At 31.0% G+C, this 22,425-nt stretch overlaps 1 protein-coding gene across 13 annotated transcripts in view; it reads right to left on the bottom strand.

The window, feature by feature from the left end:
- The window catches only part of LOC101893877 (RNA-binding protein Pasilla), a 131,662-nt gene that overhangs the window by 8,434 nt on the left and 100,803 nt on the right, over positions 1-22,425 (bottom strand). For 11 of the 13 annotated variants that reach the window (XM_059129574.1, XM_059129582.1, XM_059129581.1 and 8 more), the window contains 3 exons: positions 7,599-7,742; positions 6,889-7,529; positions 5,631-6,186 (listed from right to left, as the gene is read on the bottom strand). In XM_059129574.1, the coding sequence (XP_058985557.1) occupies positions 5,631-6,186; positions 6,889-7,529; positions 7,599-7,742 (1,341 nt within the window). Of the gene's footprint in view, positions 1-5,630; positions 6,187-6,888; positions 7,530-7,598; positions 7,743-13,207; positions 13,271-22,425 lie in introns of all 13 variants that reach the window. The other 2 variants (XM_059129583.1, XM_059129585.1) reach the window with 1 other exon arrangement.

Genomic DNA, 22,425 nt, shown 5'->3' with positions numbered 1-22,425 from the left:
AATTTATATTGCACGCCAATTTCGGTTTTTCCATGAAAATCCATAATTTAACCGTAAATGAAATGTATATTGAGCACCCTGTAACTTCAAAATATAATACAAAATATTGAAGTAATATTTTCACGGACTAAAGTTGATATTCCCCTTTTATATCATGTATTTTGTGCATTTACGTTGGTCGCCAATTTTTGGATTTCCATGGGAACCCAAAATTCTACAAATATATTATATTGAGCCAAATCGGTCTTGAAAATTTTATACAAAATACGAAAGCTATTTCTTTGGGAATTAAGGTTGATTTTCCACATTCATGGCTTGTATTTGGAGAGTTTACGTTGGGCGCCAATTTGTTTAAATATTTCAATGACTTTATCAAATAGTATATATTCTTAAAAGATTGTCTCTATTCCGAAATTCTATAAACCTCAAATTTTAATAAAAAAGTTATATATTATATTTTTAATTTACATTGGGCGCCAATTTGTTTGAAGATTAAAAAAAACAAATATTAATTAATTGATATTTTCCATAGAAAGTTAAGAATTTCAACAAAAAAGAAGCTTGCATTTGGCGTCATTTGACTTGAATATATATATGAAAAACTGACTTGAATATATATTTAAAAAATTTATGTTGGTCGCTATTTTTTTTTTTTAAATTTCTATAAATTAAAAAATTAATTAAATTTTCCATTGAAACACAAAGTTTCATCGTAAATAAAAAATATTGGAGCCAATGTCTATCGCATAAAAATTAAAAAGCTCAAACAGAAATATTGTTCTTTATTGAAACATTATTTTGGGGAAAAAATCAATACCTTATTCGTGGGCGAAATTTATTTGGGCGCCAAGTAGTTTTATGAGTAAAACTCCAGATTTCTTAATTGAAATTGCACATTTCGCACCTCATCCCTTTCTTGTATCCATAAAATTAATTGATTTGGAATCATAATCATAGTTACCAAGAAATATTTTTTTTATAAAAAAGGAAATTATTGGATTTTTTTTTTATTTAACCGAATAATTTACCTTGGGCGCCAATAAAACATTTAAAGAAAGAATGTTTCGAAAATTAGCATTGTTTTTTAAATGTGGTCGAATAATTATCATGAAATCACACATTTCATATATCATCCTTTAATTTTACTTTGATTTGAAATCATATATATTTTAGCAAAAAAAAATTTTTTTTTTGAAAATTTGTGTTTTTTCCTTATCAAAATAAAATTATTTCCTTGTCAACATTATATGTTGTCTGAAATTTCCCGTTTTTTAGTATTCCGTCGTATTTACGTTGGGCGCCACTTTTCAAAATCAAATGTTGGCATTTCTCCTGAGCATATTATATTTCAAAATAGAAAAAAAAAATATGTATTACACAAAAGAGATTTGTTTAAAAATTATAAACTATATTTGTTTAAAAATGTTTGTTTTACAATTGTATTTTATTTTTTTTTTTTCGATAAGAAATTATAACATTTATTTTGAGTTAGATATTTTTTAGCAACCATTCTTGCCTACCAAGAATCCTCTCTATAACAACAAAAAAAATCGTGTGTCTATAACTAAATATGTGTGCAAATTTCTATGAATCCTTAAAAAAAGAGTAGTGCTTAAAAGATGTATGTGTGTGTGTGTTTATGAAAAAAAAAAACATATGTAAAGTTAATGATATAAAGCTGCGCCCTACCCCTATTTAATAAAATGTCAACTATTTTTGAAATGAAATGCTACATGTCGGCCAGCCTTCTCTGTAATCCCCTGAAACTAAAGGTTATAATGTAAAATGAAAACAAAAAATGCAGAAATATAATAAAAATAAATGTTTACTGCTCCTTGTGGTGGCGGTGGGTGGGTGTACTATTTTACAAGTGTTTTGCATTATGAAAAAAATGTTTACGGATTTATGTATTTGTGAGCGTTGGGAGGTATTGGAAAAATCATCACAGTTCTTTTGTTTTTTGCAAATTATGTATTATATGGGTATGGCTGTGAGTAAATGTATCAAAATATTACTAAACTGAAAAAAAATCGCAATGATGTGTATATTTTTGACTAATAAACATTTGGGCGCCATTTTTAAGATATTGGAAATTTATTGCACGAAAAAACATATAAATTGATTTTTGAATGTGCACGTTGACTTGAAATATTAGAAATGTATCCAATCAATAATCCTTAATATAATTTTGCGATCCTTGAGAATGTTTTTCAATTGATATGGAGTTGGTTAGGCTATGTGATTTTAGATTTAAAATTTCTGGACTTAAATTCATATTTCATCTTCAAAAAGTCTGCATTGGGCGCCATAAACTGTGATAACTAAATATAAATATTCCATAGCCACCAAATAATTAGAGACAAAGTTCCACCCTGTACTTCTGTTGTGATATTTTTTGTGCAGCCCACATAAAACGCCAAAAACACCTTCTTAGGTTAACGTTTGTTTGGGCTACTATCTGCCTTCTGCCTCTTCATAAAAATAGCCTCCAAGTAATCTATGAAGATTTGCTTTACGTCAAGTTGGGCGCCAAAATAGCACAACAATTAACATTTAAAGGCAAAAATATCATATATTTGGCGTAAATGAAATCCACATTGGGCGCCAAAAGTTGTTTTTAACCAAAAATCTAAATTCCAAAATTAGGTGCACAAAAACAGCACAGAAGCTCTAATTCGTTACATGAGAATTAGGAATAGAGAAATGCAAATGTTCACCTTGAGAATGGATAACGAAATGTTTTCGTAAAACGTGCATTGAGCGCCAAGAAGATTCGTGAACATCAAAGTGCCATATTCTGCTATAAAATGTAGCTCATCTATTCAAGGGCAGAGTCTTGCGTTGGGCGCCATTTATAAAAAAAAATACTTAATTTGAAATATTGAATTTTTAAAACGTCCAATTGAACTAGAAAGGTTCCCTTCAGTCTGACTTTGAAAAGGTGTATTTTTCAACACCTTTTTTCGGGCCGCCTCTAGGTCGCCTATTAACACGCCCTTAGGCCGCAACTAAAAATGCCTAAAAATATTTCCTCCAGATTATCTACAGAGACGCCCTCAGGTCACCACTAAAAATTCCTTCAAGGTGGTCTAAAAAAAATTTCCTCCAGATCGCCTATAATGACTCCCTTCAGGTCCCCTACAAAGACTTCATTCGGGTTGCCAAGAAAAATATTTATTTTAAATATGCAATTTTAAATTTCCTCTAGTTTGCCTAAAGGGACAGGGACGCCCTCAGGTCACCACTAAAAATTCCATCAAGGTAGTCTAAAAAGAATTTCTCCCCCCACAAAGTCTTCCTTCGGGTTCCCATTTAAATAAATATATCAGCTTGCTTATAACAATTTTATTCAGATGGCCAATAAGTGCAATTAAGACTCCTCTCCTCCCCCTCAGATCCCCCCTAATGACTACCTTCCACTCGCCTATTAAGATTCTCTTCAAGTCCTCTTCCTCGTCTTCTTTCATATTTTATATAAATTATCCACTCTGCAATATAATCTACTTGTAAGTTACACCTTGGGCGCCATATCCACTAAACTAAGAAGTAATTCTCAATATATTAGCATTCCAAAATGTGGGAATTTGAGACATGGGTTGGAAACAGTAAGTCTTACATTGGGCGCCATTGAAAAAAAAAACAATTAATTTGATAACAAAAAAAAATGGAAAAATTTGAGCAACGCCATTGAAAAAAAAAAACAATTAATTTTATAACAAAAAAAAAATGGAAAAATATGAACAACATTACCTTGGGCGCCATATCGCCAAGAAAAAAAAAGTAAGTCTCATTACATTTAAGTTTTCATAACTACTCATTTTAAGATGCGTATTCCAATAAAGATCCAGGACATGGGCCTGTGTCAAAAAAAAGTCAAAAATTTAATTTTCTTTTGGGCGCCATATCCCCAAGAAAAAAAGTAATTCGCATTACATTTATGTTTTCATGACTTTTCCTATTCCTAGGAAAAAAAAGCGTGGAACCACAACTCTTAGACTGGGCGCCAGTGTCTCAAAAAACGTTGGGCGCCAGATAATGTCAAATGATATTTTCAAGACTATGCTTTTTGAACGGCAAAGCCTGGGTTTTAAGGTAAACCTCGCAATTACTTCCAGTTCAATTTTTTTCCATTTTGATTTCGTTAGGCTATTGGAAAAGTTAATCTGGGTTACGGGTCAATTGTGCATAATTACATTGGATTGGATATGCACACCGAGACAATATTTCGTGCTTTTGTGAGTGACACACGTTGGGCGCCAAATGTTTTATGTGTAAATAAAATTTAAAAATAAATGTAAATGATTCTATCGAAAATGTTTCAAAGGCTGGCCTCGACTCCTGGGAAAATAGCAAATTCGAATTGGGATATCGAGATTTGGGAATAGTAACAATATACAATGTGATTGAGAGAATTGATTGATTGTATGAGAAAGGCGGCAAGAAATTGACTAGATTTACAACAACAACAATAAAGGAAAAAAGCAAGTATTTTGAAAGCCACTATTACTGGTGAATTGGTTTGTGATTTGCTTTTTGAGACACTAAATGAAACATTCACAAGAAATGTAAGGTATGGGAATAGAACATATGGTAATACACAAAACCTAAGTAGAGACAAATATATTAAGCACTACCAAGGCCAGGAAGACCTAGGCCTGTATTATTATTATTATTGTTTTTCTTTAAACCTAAAATAATAAAAATTAAAAACTAAATTGCAACTGGCATTTTCATATAGAAACTTTCAAATCCATAGATTGTTTTTTTTTTTTTGTAATTTTTTAAATGTTTTATATATTTTTGTTTAAGGTTATTTACTGTGAATTATGAGCAAAAAAAAAAAGAAATTTCGAAAAAATATAGTATATATGAATAAACTGAAAATCTATATACAATATGGGTGTATTTTTTGTTTAATAACTATATAAGTATAATATAAAATTATATATGGAAAGTGGTGATGGTGTGTGCGTGTGTTCTAAATACCAAAAAAGTTTATGCGCATAAGGAATGTTTTGTGAAGTATGGTTGGTTGGTGTTTCTTTTTTTTTTTTTTTTGTTTTCTTGGTAAAAAGGAAGGCACTTTTTTTTAGGCACTTTAAGAAAATTAAAATATATATAGAAGGAATGTTTACACTTACAGCAACAAAACTCAAAACATACAAGTAATTGTGTGTGTGTATATATATATGTATATAAGAACTCAATTAATAAACAATGGTTAAAAATTAAAAAAAAAAAAAAAATATTAAACAAATTTGTATAAATAAACCATAATGTTATACAAAACTAGACTAAGTGATTTTTTGCGTGGTAAGTTTAATTAATAAAACAAAAAATAATAAAGGAACAACAAAACATTGTTTATGAATTTAATCTTTTTGAAGGATAATTTCAAAATTTTGCAAATTAAAATGTTTTTCCTTCCAATTCTTTGTTACAATGTTTTGTTGGTCCCTTAACGAAAAAAATTTCTAATAAGGCATTTGGAAGAACAAACAAATTAGGATTGTCGAAGAACAAATAAAAATTAGCATTTCTTTTTTGTGCTTTTTTTAAAGAAAAAATAGGGGGAATTTGAAGTTTGTTTTGTTTTTGTTTTTAGTAAGGATAATAAAAACGTGGCCCACCTAAAATAGCGCCAACAATCACTTCAGGAATTTCCACATTCTTTGTATCCTTGGCACTTAAATCACCCGGTGTGGGACTCTTGCTAATACCGCTCAGGGCATGTGCACCAGTGGCCGCATTCAAAGTGGGCGCTGTGGTCACCGTGCCGGTGGCAGCTGTCAATCCAAAACTATTGTTATTCAGCGATACCGGTGTGGCGGCTTGACCAGCATTTGAATTTAAATGACGGAATGGATCAAATTGGGCTGCAGCAGCATCCAGCTGTTGTTGAGTGGGTCGATTAGCTGCGGCGGCCGCAACAGCAGCACTGTATTGCTCTAAATTGACTTGACCGACAGCACCGAATACATTGCCCGCAGTAGCGGCCGTAGCAGCGGCAGCGGTCTGTTGATCCAAGGCGGAGACACCCAAATAGCTACCAAGTGTTGTGTGGGCACCGTTGGTGTGTTGCAGGCCAACACCCATGCCGAGTACACCGTATTTGGCTAAAACACCTAATGCGGCACAGACCTCTGTGGTGGCTGTTTCAGAATAACCTGAACTGCGTAAAGCGACCTGTGAAAGGGCAGAAGAAAGGCAAGTTAATATAAATTTGAGAAAAAAAAATTACAAAAATCTATACGGGGAAGAAATTCAGAGGTCTTCCATACAGTGAATACTACATTGATCTTCCTTACATAGAAGACGCTCTAGAGGTCTTCCATACAGAGAACATTCTGCAAAGGTCTTTCATACAAAGAAGACCTTCTAGAATTCTTCCATACATAAAATAACCCACAGAGATCTTCCATACAGACAAGATCCTCCAGAGGTCTTCCATACAGAGAAGACCCTCTAAAGGTCTTTTATACAGAGAAGACCCTCTAGAGGACTCCTATACAGAGAAGACCCTCTAGAGGCTTTATATACAGAGAAGGTCCTCTAGAGACCTTCTATACAGAGAAGATCCTCTAGAGGTCGTCCATACAAAGAAGACCTTCTAAAGGTCTTCTATACAGAGAAGACCCTCTAGAGACCTTCTATACAGAGAAGACCCTCTAGAGACCTTCTATACAGAGAAGATCCTCTAGAGGTCGTCCATACAAAGAAGACCTTCTAAAGGTCGTCCATACAAAGAAGACCTTCTAAAGGCCTTTGAAAACCTTTTATACAAAAGAGACCCTTTTGGAGGTCCCCCATACAAAGAAGACCCTTTCGGAGGTCTTCCATACGGAAAAGGCCCTTTTGAAGATCTTCTATACAGCATTTCCATCTCACCTTAATGTGTTCCAACAATTGTGTGGCTAAAGCTAGATTTGGTGCCGGATTTGGTGAGCTCAAATTCAACGACAAATTAATGCCCGTTCCATTGACTAGAAGACCTGCTGCTGTGCCAGCACCACCAATGGTTGTGCCCAATGTCGAATTCAACGATGCTGTACTCGAATTGATGGCATTCTGATTTGTGGCATATGGCGAACCAGTTGGATTGAAATTGGCCACTGGCCCATTAATATCAGCATATGAGACATTAAGACACGTTCCCGATGAGGGATCTTCGACGATTTTCGATAGGATCATTTTGCAGGCATTCTTGTTGTTCTCCTTGTCACCGATGATGGTGATGCAACGTTCTTGCAATGATATATCTTTTGGTTTCTGTGAGATTTGCACATACGAACCGCTCTCCTCTTTGACCTGCTTAATATAAGCACCACCCTTGCCGATAATCATACCGGCCGTGGAATTGGGCACCAAAATTTTTACTTGCTTGTCACGCTCCTGACTCTGTTTGCTTTCAGCATCGAGAATTTTCGAGGTTAGATCTGGTTTTTCGCGGATCTTGTCCATGACAAAGTCCAGGACGGCCATGATGCCGTCAACGGTGCCGGTAATGAGGCAAACGCGTTCGGTAGTTCCTGGAGAAAATAAATACAAAAAAATGTAAGAAGTGATATCTTGGCCGAATATTCCAGTGTCCCCCTTACCTGGATAGAAATCATGGGATTTGGACATTTTAACACGAGCACCGGTGTCCTTTTGCAAGGATGCAATTGTTTCGCCACCCTTGCCGATAATGGCCCCTGAGGCCACGGCTGGAACTAGAATCTTCATGTGGTAGGTTGAGTCCCCTGTAAGAGAAAAAGAATTTCATAAAAAGAAAATTAGAAATTTTAAATTGAAAATTGAAAATTTTGAAATACATTTACAAGAATAGGAATTTTTGGATTTTTTTAATTATTCTGTTGTTTTTTAAAAAGGTTAAAAATTAAAAATAATAACAGTTTATTTTCTTCTCGCAGATTAGTGGAGAAATTTTGCTCTCTCTCTCTCTCTCGCTTTTTATGCTTTTCATGAAGATGAAGAATTATGGCAATGAAAATGAATTATGACAGCATTTTTGGAATGGAATGGAATGAATCATGCCAAAGCTTAGTGAAATGAGTTATTTAAGATGTCTAGCCGTAAATAAATGCTGTGCTACAATTTAAAATTATATTTCAATTTTGTGGTAACCTTAAAAAGCAGTTTCGAATTGTATTTTCGGTCAATTTCAAATTTCAAACGAAACTAATCATGCCCTTAGTGCGAGAAATATATATAAAAATAAATCAAGAAGCCCGTAAAGTAAGCTGTACTTTTGAAAGACCTACTGTGCCATCTATTGGTGACTAATATCATTAAGTTATTGTCATTTGGTGTCAAGGATATTCTTTAGCAAAGATGCAATCCATTTGTAAGACAGGGTGTCTTAAAGAAAGTTAATTTCTTAAAACAGGCCGACCACAGTGGGTCAATATCACCACCAATGCTGCGTAACACGAATTCCATACAATAAATAAGGAGTAGATTATGAAAAGACACCTAAGCATACATTGGGATGTACATATATTTAAACATTTTAGATTTCTTGAAATAAATTCATTATATAAAGAGTGAGATGAAAAAACTGCAACCAATTCAGACTGCTGTCATTTATAAGCCAATCGTCCGACAGCTGTTAAAATTATTCCGGTGACAGCTCATTATATTGTTTACACTCATACAAAAGCATTTTGCAGAGAATTTTAAAGAAAACATTTTATTCGTGATGGAATGGAAAAGTGTGATATTGTGATTTTTTTTATATTTGGCTATCTTTGGAGCACTCCAGCATTTAAATGTAAATGAATCTTTTGTGTCTCGTACCATCGCTCGTTACCGTGATACTGCTAGCGTAGCCCGACGTATTCGGAAAATATTGAAAAAAGGAGCTCGGGGTAAAGCCCTTGAAATTTCAAAAAGTGCAAGAACTTACACGGCTAAAAAAAGAAAATAGACTCAAAAGATCTCAAGAGTTGCTTCGCTTGGCCGAAAGTGGTGAAGTGTCGAATTTGGGTTTCTCCGATGAGAAAACATTCGTTGTCCAGCAGTTTGTAAACAAACAAAATCATCGTGTTTACTTGTTCAGATGGCCACCAGAACTCAAGCGCCAGCCACGGTGATGGTGTGGGCCGCCATGAATCAAAATTTAAAAAAAATGTTTGGAATGTTACGTTATTTTGGCATACTTCGCAAAGAAGAAAAATACATTTTCGTCCGGCACAATATTTAATATTTTCCAAAAAAAAAAAAAAATCTGACAAAATCAAATCCATTTTATCTAGTACTGACATCCCTTTTCTAGTATAGACACTACCTTTCAAAAGAAGTTGCAGGGTGAATAAATAAAGGAGATTTTTGGAGTTGGTGTATGTCTTGCCTATCAAAATGGACCCAGTTCGATTTTATGCTCAATAGATGGCGCATGAGTTTTACAGATACTGTACACAATTTATTATTCTGTTTGTTAAGATGCTGTCATTTAAATTACTGTACAAATCTGTGGTTGGACTGAAGCCAAAAAGTATATTTTTAGAAAAAAATCCTTTAATCTGACATAAAAAATATTGTCTTGCAATAACTTTTTTTTTTACAAAAAGCAAAAGAGAAATTATTATCTTATGCAAAAGAAGAAGTAAGAAAACAGAAAACATCTAAGACACATAAAACAAATGATAACAAAAATGTGAGAAAATGTTGTTAAGGATTAAGGGGTTGCTGTTGTGCTGGGGGATACTCAAAGCGATTAGATTCATTTGGTAGAGCATTAATATTATTTTATAATTTATTAAAATAAATTGGTCTTTTTGGCAATTTAATTTCAAATGGAAAATTTCTTTATTTCTTATTATTTTTTAGAATAAAATCAATTGAATTTTATTATTTAAAAATTAACAACTAACCTTGAAGAAATTTTAACTTAGGTATTGTTGCATAATTCATTAAAAAATATTGAAATTTCTCCACAAGTGTTTTTTTTTTTTAAATGGGAACTTTTTTCTAGAACAGGGCATTTTTCCTTTGATTTTTCAATAATAATTGTTACCAATAAAATTTCATTCAAATTTTATATTTCTTCGCCCGTGAAATATTTATTTATATTTGATATGATATATTTGTTATATGTTATTAAGTACAAAAAGTTATTGGAAGTTTCCCATGTACAAAATTTTGGATTGAATTAATCTTGAGATTTAATACTTTTTAATTTTTTTATTTATTTTTAAAAACTTTTTAGTTAGGACATATCAAACTTTTGAATAACATTTTAACCCAGACTTTGTTATATATTTCAATATTTTTTCTAAAAATGGGAACTTTTTTTCTATAATTTTGTAACAACAATTCTTCTAATATCGCTATATTTATTTTTTAAAATAGAATTCAATGAAAAACTAAATTACATCACTAGAGAAATTATTAATTATGTTCGACATGATGCATTTTTAAATAAAAAAATATATATAAAAAATTTCCTAATTTTTTCTCTTTTTTCAAATCTGAATTGACAAAAAAAAGTTAATAACCAATGGAAGCTTTATATGAAAAATATAAATTATTGGGTCTATACCAAATGAATACATAGCATTGAGTTTAAGTGTACAATAAAAAATGTCTTCTAGAGATGTTATATTTTAATTTTATTATTTTTTTAATTTTTTTTTATTTTCTGTTACGACATTTTTGTTAATAGCTTATTAATTTTAATTTATTTATATTTCTTTATTTTTACTTTAATAAAGTGTAAAAAACGTATTTTAAATTATGCTCGAAATGTGTAATTTTGCAATTATTTTATTTAATTTTTTTATTCATTTATTTAGTTTTTGTAATTAATTTTAAATTTTTAGGTATATTTCTATTTTTATTAATATATTTCTTTCTGTTATTTAATTATGAATTTATTTTTATTAATTTAAGTTTTAATTATGTACTTATTATTATTATTATTATTATTATAATTATTATTATTATTATTATTATTATTATTATTATTATTATTATTATTATTACTATTATTATTATTATTATTATTATTATTATTATTATTATTATTATTATTATTATTATTATTATTATTATTATTATTATTATTATTATTATTATTATTATTATTATTATTATTATTATTATTATTATTATTATTATTATTATTATTATTATCATTATTATTATTATTATTATTATTATTATTATTATTATTATTATTATTATTATTATTATTATTATTATTATTTAATTTATTTTTTTTTGTTTTTCCATTTTATTACATTTTAATTTGCTTATTATTTTTTATTGATGTTTCAAATTTGTTATTTTGTGTTCGTAATGGGTACTACTTCCTATGACAGAAAATTGCCTGTACGGATCCACGACTTTGTATTGCCCCTATACGAGTATGACGGTACATCCCAACATTCGTTATTTTGATTGTTTTATCTAGATTTTTCCACAATATAGCAGATAGTTGGAATAGAGGTACACGTTTTCGGAATTATTAAAATTATGGCGGTGTTTTATCGGAATATTTTTCCATTTTCAAGTTCCTTCCAATTTGTGGACCGACAGCCTTTTTTATTATACCCTCCATCATAGTATGGAGCGTATATTAAGTTTGTCATTCTGTTTGTAACACCTCGAAATATACATTTTAGACTCCACAAATTGTATATATTCTTGATCTGGATTTAGCCATGTCCGCCCGTCTATCCGTCTGTGGAAATAACTCTAGCTTCCGAACGAAATGAAGTAGATTGATAAAATTTTACTCAAATATACATTGTGTCTGCAAGATTTTTGGTATGTAGGTCCACGTCTTTGTATAGCCTCCATATAACGGTACCTCCCCATATTCGGTATTTGGATGATTTTAGCGACATTATTCACCGGAATTGTTTCAAATTTAATGTTTGAAGTTCGTAATGGATACTACAGCCAATAACAGAAAATTGTCTGTGCAGTTTCACGTCTTCGTATAGCAAAACTTGAAAAAAAAATCGGTACCTTATTCACCGATTTTATTTTATTCAAGTTTTGCATTTGAGTATCGTAATGGTTTATGACATTCGGTATTTTTAAGATTTTAACAGACTTTTAAAGGATTTTATTTTTTGAAAATTGCCAAAATCCTTCCAAATAGTGGAAAGTATCCAAAGTTCGGCCCGGCCTTATTATTTTATGTTTTAATTAATTTTTTCACTATTTATCCTTATTTTATTTATTTTTTATTTATATTGTTTTTTATAAATTTTTTTATTCATATACTTAGTTGTCGTTTAGTTAGTCATTAATTAATGGATTTTTGTAATTTTTTTAAAAATTAAAATTATTATTATTTTATTTATTTTTTATTTTTATTGCTTTTTTTATACATTTTTTTATTCATATACTTAGTTGTCGTTTAGTTAGTCGTCAACTAATGGATTTTTATGATTTTTTATGAAGTTAAAATTATTTAATAATTTTATAGTTGTATTCCTATATTTTTATGTTGTTGATTTTTTTTATTAACTAGCCAAGTAAATAATTTTTATTTTATTTTGTATTAATTATATTTTTTGTGTTTTCATTCGTATAATTATTAGTTGTTTAGTTAATTATAAATTAATATATTTTTATGACATTTTGATTAATTAGGCAATAAACTTATCTAATTTAATTATTTTATTAAAAATTGATTATTTTTCGATTTAAAAAAATTTATTAAATTTAATTTTTCATTTAATTAATTATAAACGAGTTTTTCAACAAATTTTAGTTAAATATAGATTATTTTTTAATTATTTACTTTGTTACTACTTTTTATTTATTTTTTTTTTCAACTACTTTATTTTTTATTATATATTTTAATTTTACTTTCTTTTATTATTATATAAATATTTTATTATTTATATTTATGTTTTTTATTAAAAATAAAAATATATATATATATATTTTTTTTTGTAAATTGTATCTTATTTCCAGATTATTAATAAAACCTCTAGAAGACCACACATACATATATATTTGGGAATTGTTTTTTTTTTATTAAATTTTATTATGTTTAATTGTTTTTATCAGCTTTGGTTTATGACTTCCTTCAAAGAATCGCATAAATTAAACTTCAATAAAACAAAAAAACACTCCCCAAATAAAACATAAAAAACACACATAGAATATTAAACAAATGTTGTTGGTGTTGTTGTTTGGTTTATGATATACAAATGACATTTAATGAAACAATGATGAAGCTTACCATCATGAAAATGATTGTTATTATTTTCAATTTCAACCTCTAATCCAGAACAAACAGACTCACCTAAAAATAGAACAAATAGAACAGACAGGAGGGAGACGGACGAGACACAAGAACACACGGACAGACAGAGACACGCACAACCACCCACAAAACAGCGGCAGCACAAACAGAATACAATATACAATACAATGTATGCATATGTATGCGTGTGTGTGTGTTTAGAATATGATTTTTGGATTGTGATAATTTGTTTAAACAATGATTTAATGTAAAAACCGAAAAGAAGTTGAAGAGAGATAAATGCCACGTTTAATGTGTGAGCGAGTGATGATAGGCGGAGGTAGGTGGTGGTGGTAGTGGTAGTGGGGGAAGAAAAAAGAAGAGAGAACAAAGAAATAAATCAATTAGTTATGATTTTTTTTTGTTGGATTTTTTTTTCATAAATATGTATGTATATTTAAATACGAATATATGAGAAAATATTGAAAATATTTAAATATTTGATATTCAATTAAATAAAATTAAATATGAGCAACAATATTAAATGTATTAACTTTCTTACATTATTATTATTTATTTAAAATAATTGTAATTTTGAAAAATGCAACAATAAGTTAGGTAGATTATTATTTAAAAAAATATTATTATTATTATTATTATTATTATTATTATTATTATTATTATTATTATTATTATTATTATTATTATTATTATTATCATTGTTTTTATAATTATTATCATTGTTTTTATAATTATTATTATTATTATTATTATTATTATTATTATTATTATTATTATTATTATTATTATTATTATTATTATTATTATTATTACTATTAATATTATTATTATCATTGTTATTATAATTATTATTATTCTCATTATTATTATTATTATTATTATTATTATTATTATTACAATTATAATTATTATTATTGTTATTATTATTATTATTACAAATTTTATTTTTTATATATTATATCTTTTATTACTGTTATTATTTTAACAATTTTAACAAATTTCTCTAATAAAGAGTATTCATGAAAATTGATGAAATACCACAAAATTTGAAGTTCTAGATATTTTGAACATTTAACGTTGTTGCTTATATTTTCAATATAAAATTTATAATTTTTATAAATATAAAATACATAAAAAAACATGTAAAAGCTCTCTTATTATATTTTTTAATATTTTTTATTATATTTTTTTTTTTTTAAATTCATAAAATTATTTTTATGTTTCAAATAATTATTTTCTTTTCAATACAATTTGCCCGCCCACTCCCAACCCCGTGAAGACCCCCTTTTTCAAAAAAAAATGCCCTTGTTGACAGTATAAAGTAACGGCGGTTTCCATTACATCCATCAAATACCAATAAATCAATTTGTATGAAAAGACATAAGAAAAGACCATCATACAACAAGTATCAGTACGATGCCACTAAACAATAATAAAAAGTGAACAAAAAACAACAACAACCGAACACACGACAAACAATATTCAATTAATAATTGTGTCAGAGTTGTGGCATGGCGGCATGTTGTTGTTGAGACTCGATTCTATTACGTAAGCAATATGTTACGTATACGTGTGTTCTTTTTTTCAAAATTCCTTTTGTTATTGTTATGATAACTGCTGTTGAGTTCTGCTTTCATCTTGGTGCGATAAAAAAAAAAAAAAACATTTACTCAAAGATATAAAACCCAAACAATGGCAATTTGTAGAGCTGACATGAACAGCCAATCCAGCCCAACCCAACCCAACCATCTGTATAAGTCTTGTTTGATTTTTTATGACAGCTACATATATTTATATTGTGCATTCAATAAATTGTGGCGATGTGCACCTGATTAAATGTTACCGACTCTCATCTGAACAATGTCTAACAAATAAAAAAAACCCTACACACTTGAAAGTTATGGAACAAAAATATAACCATCATTCTCAGCAGCGGAACAAATAACATCATTGCCCCCAACCCTAACAACAACATCCGTTTTTTACATATAAATATATATGTATAAAGTACATAAATATATACGCATAGTGCAGAGTACCTCACTTGTAAAATATGAGAAAAAAATAATTGAAGAAAAAAGCAACCATAAAAAATCATAGGTAGTCTTACAACCAACCCTCCAAACCACAATTCATAGCAAAAAAAAAACCATAGCATCACACTATCTTTTAAATTGAAGAAAGGAAAAAAAACGTCCAACAAATACCATTACATGCAGTAGTGCCACCAAATCATCATATATGTATGAGATGCGCACTACTGTCACATACATACACACACACATGCGACGCATCAATAAATAACAACAAATTACACTGTACAACCTTGTGACATTAAGTCGATGTATGTTTTTTTCTATGTACAGAGATAGAGTGAGAGAGAGCGCGAGTGAAATGGCACTGTGGAGGAGGAACAACAAGAGCATGAAATAAAAACAAAAACAACAAACATCAGCAACTAAAACCCATAGAGAATTCCATTACAATAAATATGTAAATGCATTGCATTGAGTTTGATGATAGATACACTTGTTTATAGAGCCCAAGGCAAAGCGTATTGATCTAATTTGTCATTTAGCTTTAGTCACAAAATTACATTTCTTTAGAATTTTGAAAAAAGAGCCACATTTAGATATGTACCCCATATAAATGTAGGATTTTTTTGAGAAGAATATGCTGTAAATTGACAGGCTCGTGTAGAAATTCTAAATTTGAAACGTCCTTATTTAAGGGTGCGTACATGAATAATTTTGAAAATAAAAAAAAGTTTTTTTTTTTCAAAAATACATTTTTTTCGATCGGAAGTGCCAAAGGAAATGTATGTAGACATTAACACTGAGCGACAAAATTCAGTTTTTTTTTCTCAATAATTACCAGGAAAATGATAATGAAAGATGAGCTAAAACAAGAAAAATAATATCAGTCGGTTTTGCCGACAGATGTATACCCCCTGCCTGGAGTTATGATTATTCAAACTCTTGACGCCTTTTTACGAAGTTCCGCAGCAGTTGGCAAATATTGCCAAATTCGTATCTGAACTAAGTCTGATTTTATTTATTTCAATGAAATATTTATTACAATGTGCCGTATTTGGACCATATCAAAGATGTATCAAATCGCCGACTTGTTTCGCAAGTTATGACAGATGTAACTATTGGGAATTGTGACCTTGTGTGGATCAGGTACTAGAAGGGGTTAACAGATATCTATCATCTTCACAACGGATTTTGTTTGGATGTGTAAAATGTGAAAAGAGTTGCTTTCTTTTTTTTTTTTTTTTCAAAACTTTAAACCCTTTGTGTGGGACGTACCAGAAGGAGTGCGCCGTATATACCATTTTCATAGCAGATTTTGTTTTGGCAAAAATAATGGCATGTGTGAAATAAGAAGGATTTTATAATCGTTTTGGCTACTCAAAAAATGTTGACTCTTTGTGGGGAAGGTATCAGAATACAGGGTGAGATGAAAAACCTGTAACCAACTTCAGACTGCTGTTATTTCTAAGCCACTCGTCCGACAGCTAATAAAATTATTCCAGTGACAGCAAGCGCATAATAGCCTTTTGGTGAGATTTTTCCAGAAAAAAAGTTATTCGTGATGGAATTCAAGCGTGATAGTGAGATTGCTTTATATTCGGCTGGAAAACCACAAGTGGCTATCGTTAGAGCACTCCAGCATTTAAATGTGAATAAATCTTTTGTGTCTCGTACCAACGCTCGTTTCCATGATACTGGTAGCGTAGCCCGGCGTCAAGGATGTGAACGGCAGAAAACAGCAACATCATCAGAAATGGTTCGAAAAGTTAAGAAGCGACTTGATAGAACCCCGCATCGCAGTGACCGAAAAATGGCTCGTGAGCAGAACATATCGCAATATTCCATTCGGCAAATACTGAGAAATGAGCTCGGGGTAAAGCCATTAAAATTCCAAAAAGTGCAAGAACTTACACCACAACAGAAAGAAAATATACTCAAAAGATCTAAAGAGTTATTTCGCTGGGCCGAAAATGGTGAACTGCCGAATTTGGTTTTCTCCCATGAGAAAACATTCGTTGTCCAGCATTTTGTAAAGAAACAAAATAAATCGTGTTTACTTGCCAAAGAGGTCAGCTGAAAAATGCGGTTGGTCACCAGAACTCAAGCGCCGGCCATGGTGATGGTGTGGGCCGTCATAACAGCCGATGGTCGCTTAATCGACCGTGGCATCAGAATAAATGCCGAATATTATCGCGAAAATATGCTGGAGGGCATGCAAACATTTTGGCCGCAGATCTTTGATATACCAACAGGACTCAGCATCATCGCACTCATTACACGGCACCCAAAAATGGTTACAAAATAAGGTTCCTTGCTTCATTTCCAGCGCACAATGGCCTCTAAAATCTCCGGATTCCAATCCGTTGGACTATTGTGTCCGAAGTATTTTGGAAAGCAAGGAAAAATACCAAAGTGTCGATCACATCAAGCAAGCGCCTCGCCGGGAATGGGCCAAAATACCACAGAGCAACATTCGGGCAGCGTGTGACGTGTGGTTTCGTTGGCCGTTTGAAGACCATAATTCGTGCCAAAAGGTGACCAATTCGAAAAAATCTAAACTTATGCTAAAATTTGATGCTTTTTCCGACATTTTTTTGCTTTCATTCAATAAAATTTAAAAACAAATGTAAAAATTTTGACCTTTGACTTTATTGCAGTTTTTTTTTTATCTCACCATGTATACCCTTTGTAGCCATATGGCTAAGGATATAAAAAAATGCAATTAACATTAACCAACCCAGTTAAGATTTCAACTCCAGATCCTTTTATGCTGGGCATTTGTTTTCACATTTAAAAACCCAACAAACAAAGCAATGAAAAATCAACAAAAAAATAAATAAGTTCATAAATTTGTGAAAAGTCATATTTTCCACACTCATGTTTTTTGTTTTCATTTTTTTTTTTTCGTTTTTCTATTTCAATTTTTTCCAACATCAGCCTATTCATAGACACGTTTCGTTACACATACTTATGGCCATATGGATGGCACTGTGTTCATGCACAAACATTGACTATTTTAAAGTGTCCTTCAAAAATATGCAGCTAAAAATGAATGGTGGCCGTGTTTTTGTTTTTTTTTTTTTTTTTTTTTTTTTGCTCGCTTGGGTTTTCGTTTTAAGAGGCTTTAATTAGAAAAATACTCGGTGAACTAAATTTGTGGCGTTGCCTGTGTTTGGATATTATACAAAAAAACTAAAAAAAACGACAAAATCATTTTTACAAATAGTACACAAATGTATGCGTATGTGTGTGTGTGTGAGTTCGTTCGTACATATATCACGTCTTTGCAAATGATAGCCCACTTACGGCGAAGCATTTGGCTACACAAGGGTATGAACAGCAGCAGAATGCTTCTTACTTGAATGGATAGTTGGATAGACGGATGGATGGTGGGACAGACGTGGCATTTCTTCATTTTTTTTTCCCGAAGTACAATTTTTTTTCTCTTCTACTTTTTTGTTTGCTTTCCTAGTGACATTGCTTTCACACATTCTCTGGCTAACTTGGAAATACATAGCAACGCCACCGACAACGCCACGCTAGTACTAGCTATTTAAAAAAACGACGACAGATTTTTTTTTAAACAACAAATTGAGTCATGAAGACAAATAGTGCAAAAATGCGAATACAAAAAAAAAAAAACAAAAAAACGAAGCACAACGACAACATGAAAATAGAATTAAATGAAAATAACAAGAGCACTCTAGTCGCAGCACAGCAGCAATCGGCAAATGCCAAGTGGAGGAACTAAACAAATTGAGCTACAACACCAACACAACAACTAAATAATGAAAATAATAAAAAAAAATAAAATATTGCAAAAATAAAAAAAAGGGAATTGAGAATTGCCATAAATTAAAACAGATCATTAGAGGAAATGGCAAAAGTGTTGGGTGATATGTGTGAGCAGATGTATGTGTGTGTGTCTGAGTGTAGGTATGCTGCTAAGGGGTGTCAAATAAATGTATCTGCAATTTAGACATTTCATTTGACTCTAGAATCGGGGAAATAAAAATAAAAACAAATTGTCAATTGTCAAATGGGGTACCAGCTGATACCCTTGTCACATAACACCTGTGGTGTTTGGAATATATATTTTTGGCACAAAAGAAAATGGGTTTCTGAGAAGTGGGATATGAAGCCAATATATTAACATAAGTTCACGCCTTCTTAAATTCGGATATTACTAATGGATTCCCCAGTAAAATGTTTTTTTACAAGGACTTCCAGACCAAAAATCCTTGATTTTGTGGGATATTTTTTGCAAGGAGCTCTTACTTAAAATTTTAGGTTTCTGAAAGGACTTTCAGGGTTTTTTTATACCCTACACCATACAGTGGTGAGGGTATTATATCTTGTGCATTTGTTTGTAAGATGGAGAAGGAAGCGAGATAGTCCCATATTTACTTTTGAGGATCTTCATAGAATCGCTTTCTAAGTCGATTTATAAATGTCAGCTCGTCTGTCCATGTATTTTTGTGAACAAAATGCAACTCGCATTATTATCCGATTGAGATGAAATTTTCCAAACAATATTTGTTTGGCCCAAGGACGAACCTTAAATTGGAGAGAATCGGTTCAAATTTAGATATATATAACTTCAACCGATTTCGGATTAATTGTGCACCAAATGTCCTATATCAGTCCAAATAACCCGAATTTTGGCACATCCGACCGAATTTAGTCTAGAAGTTACAAATTTGGTGAAAATCGGTTCAGATATACCTATAGGCCCCATATTATATCTTCAACTGATTTCGGATTAATTCTGCACCAAATAGCCTATATCAGTCCAAATAACCCGAATTTTGGCACATCCGACCGAATTTAGTCTAGAAGTTTCATTGGTACTAGATTACTAGATTTGGTACTAGATATCAGATACAGCCCAGAAACATATCTGCTAAATTTTATCAAGGTTGGTTCAGAAGTGAATATAGCTCCCATATATATCTTTAACCGATTTCGGGTTAATTCTGCTCCAAATGGCCTATATCAGTCCAAATGACCTTAACTTTGGCACTTCCGACCTAACTCAGTCTAAAAGCATGTACTTCAAATTTGGTGAAAATCGATTCAGATATAGTTATAGCTCCCGTAATGTATAATTCATCCAATATGGGGGGTTTAAGTTCCTCATATTCGTCATGTGCACCCCACGAGAATGATATTTGGTACCAGATATCCTTTTGCCAAATTTTATAGAGATCGCCTCAGATTTGGATTGCTTCAATATATATATATCCTTGCTTGCGATTTCAGGTTTATTGTGCAAGTAATGGCTAATATTAGCTCTAATGGAGTGAATTTCGGCTTTTTGTTACTGGTTTTTGTTGAGTTCTCAAACCTCAGGAATCGTGGATATCTGAGCAAAATTGTTTGTTTAAAACTGATAACGGATTTTTGAATTTTTTTTTTTCAAGGCCTTCTAGGCATTTTTCAATTAGGATTTTTTCAAAAACTTCTTGGAAGAAAGTTTGGATTGTGTGGGGAAATTTTGTAGGCACCTCAATGTTTGTCTAATTTTACCAAAAAATTTCAAAACCAAAAACCTTAACTCTTGGATTTTTTAAGAATATCTTTCTAGTGGATTTTTATAAAAAATTTTATTATTAAAAACAAGCAAAAATGATGTAAGTTCGGCCGGGCCGATCTTTGAATACCCTCCGCCATTTGGAACGAATTTGGAAATTTTCAAAAAAAAATCAAATCAAATTCGTCAAAAATTCTATTAAAATTTTAAAAATACCGAATGTAGCCGTTATTTTAGGGTCTATACGACGACGTGGACCTGCATAGGTACCTTTTGTCATAAGCCATTACAAAATTCAAATGCAAAACTTGAAAAAAATTTGGCGGATAATGTCGCTAAAATTATAAAAATATCCATTACAAACTTCAAATACGAAATTTGAAAGAATTTCGGCGAAAAATGTCGCCAAAATCATCAAAATATCGAATATCAAGAGGTACCGTTATATGGGGGCTATACGAAGATGTCGACCTGCACAGACAATTTTCTGTCATAGTCTGTAGTATTCATTACGAACTTCAAATACAAAATTTGAAACAATTCCGGTGAATAATGTCGCTAAAAATATTAAAATACCGAAAAAAGGGAGGTACCAGGAGGCTCTAACAAAACATGGACCTACATAACTCATTTTCAATACCAAAAGTCCTGCAGACATAATACGCATTTAAATAAAATTTTATGAACCTACTTCATTTCGTTCGGAAGCTAGAGTGATTTCCACAGACGGACGGACATCGCTAAATCGACATTGAATTTTATGCTGATGAAGGATATATATCTATACTTCGTGGGGTCTACAATATATATTTCGAGGTGTTACAAACGGAATGACATCCTTAATATACCCTTTATACTATGGTGGAGGGTACCAAAATAAATATTAAAATAATTAAAAATATATTTTTAGGGATTTACAGACTAAAACGGCAGCCTCTATGTTTTGCCATTCAAGATCTTCCTGACCAAAAATCTAACCTCGGTTTATTTAAACCTCTCCAAAATTTTCGGATTTTTATTTAACATATTTTCAGCGATTTCCTGGAGTAAAATTATGGATTTTTAAATGGTCGGTAAGCTGAGGGCTGTTACCTTCAACCTAATTTCAATAAAAATTTAATCCTTTTTCCAAGCCACATCTGATGCTGATGCCTGTGACGAATGCCTCTTATTCTTTCCATGCTTTTTCTTTACCTCTTTACATTCCGTCCTTCAACATATGTCAGTATATAGTATATATCTATACATACATTTACTTTATTGTCGACCCAGATAATCTTTTTTTTATTTTATTTTCCTTAAATTTCCTTTTTGTTTACCATGAAACGCAACAAAAAAATAGAAACTTTCCTCTTTCGTTCCGACAATAACAATAAGAAGGATCCCCTTAGAAAACCATTGGAAAAATATTCAAATTTCCTTTTTTTCTGTATTTTTTCATTTTCATTCTAAGAAAGTTTTGCAACTTTTAAGTAGTTCCAACAATATGGACCTTTTTTTCCTAAGTATGGGCAATTTTCCATATCGTCAATGGAAAAAATACAACAACAACTTTAAAGAACAAAAAAAAAGAAAAACTTGCTTAAGCCAAAGTTAATGCCTTGGAAATTGATGGGTAATGATTT

This window comes from Musca domestica, unplaced genomic scaffold, assembly GCF_030504385.1.
Source record: "Musca domestica strain aabys unplaced genomic scaffold, Musca_domestica.polishedcontigs.V.1.1 63, whole genome shotgun sequence".
Taxonomy (NCBI): domain Eukaryota; kingdom Metazoa; phylum Arthropoda; class Insecta; order Diptera; family Muscidae; genus Musca; species Musca domestica.
This window is presented reverse-complemented; position numbering and strand designations above follow the sequence as displayed.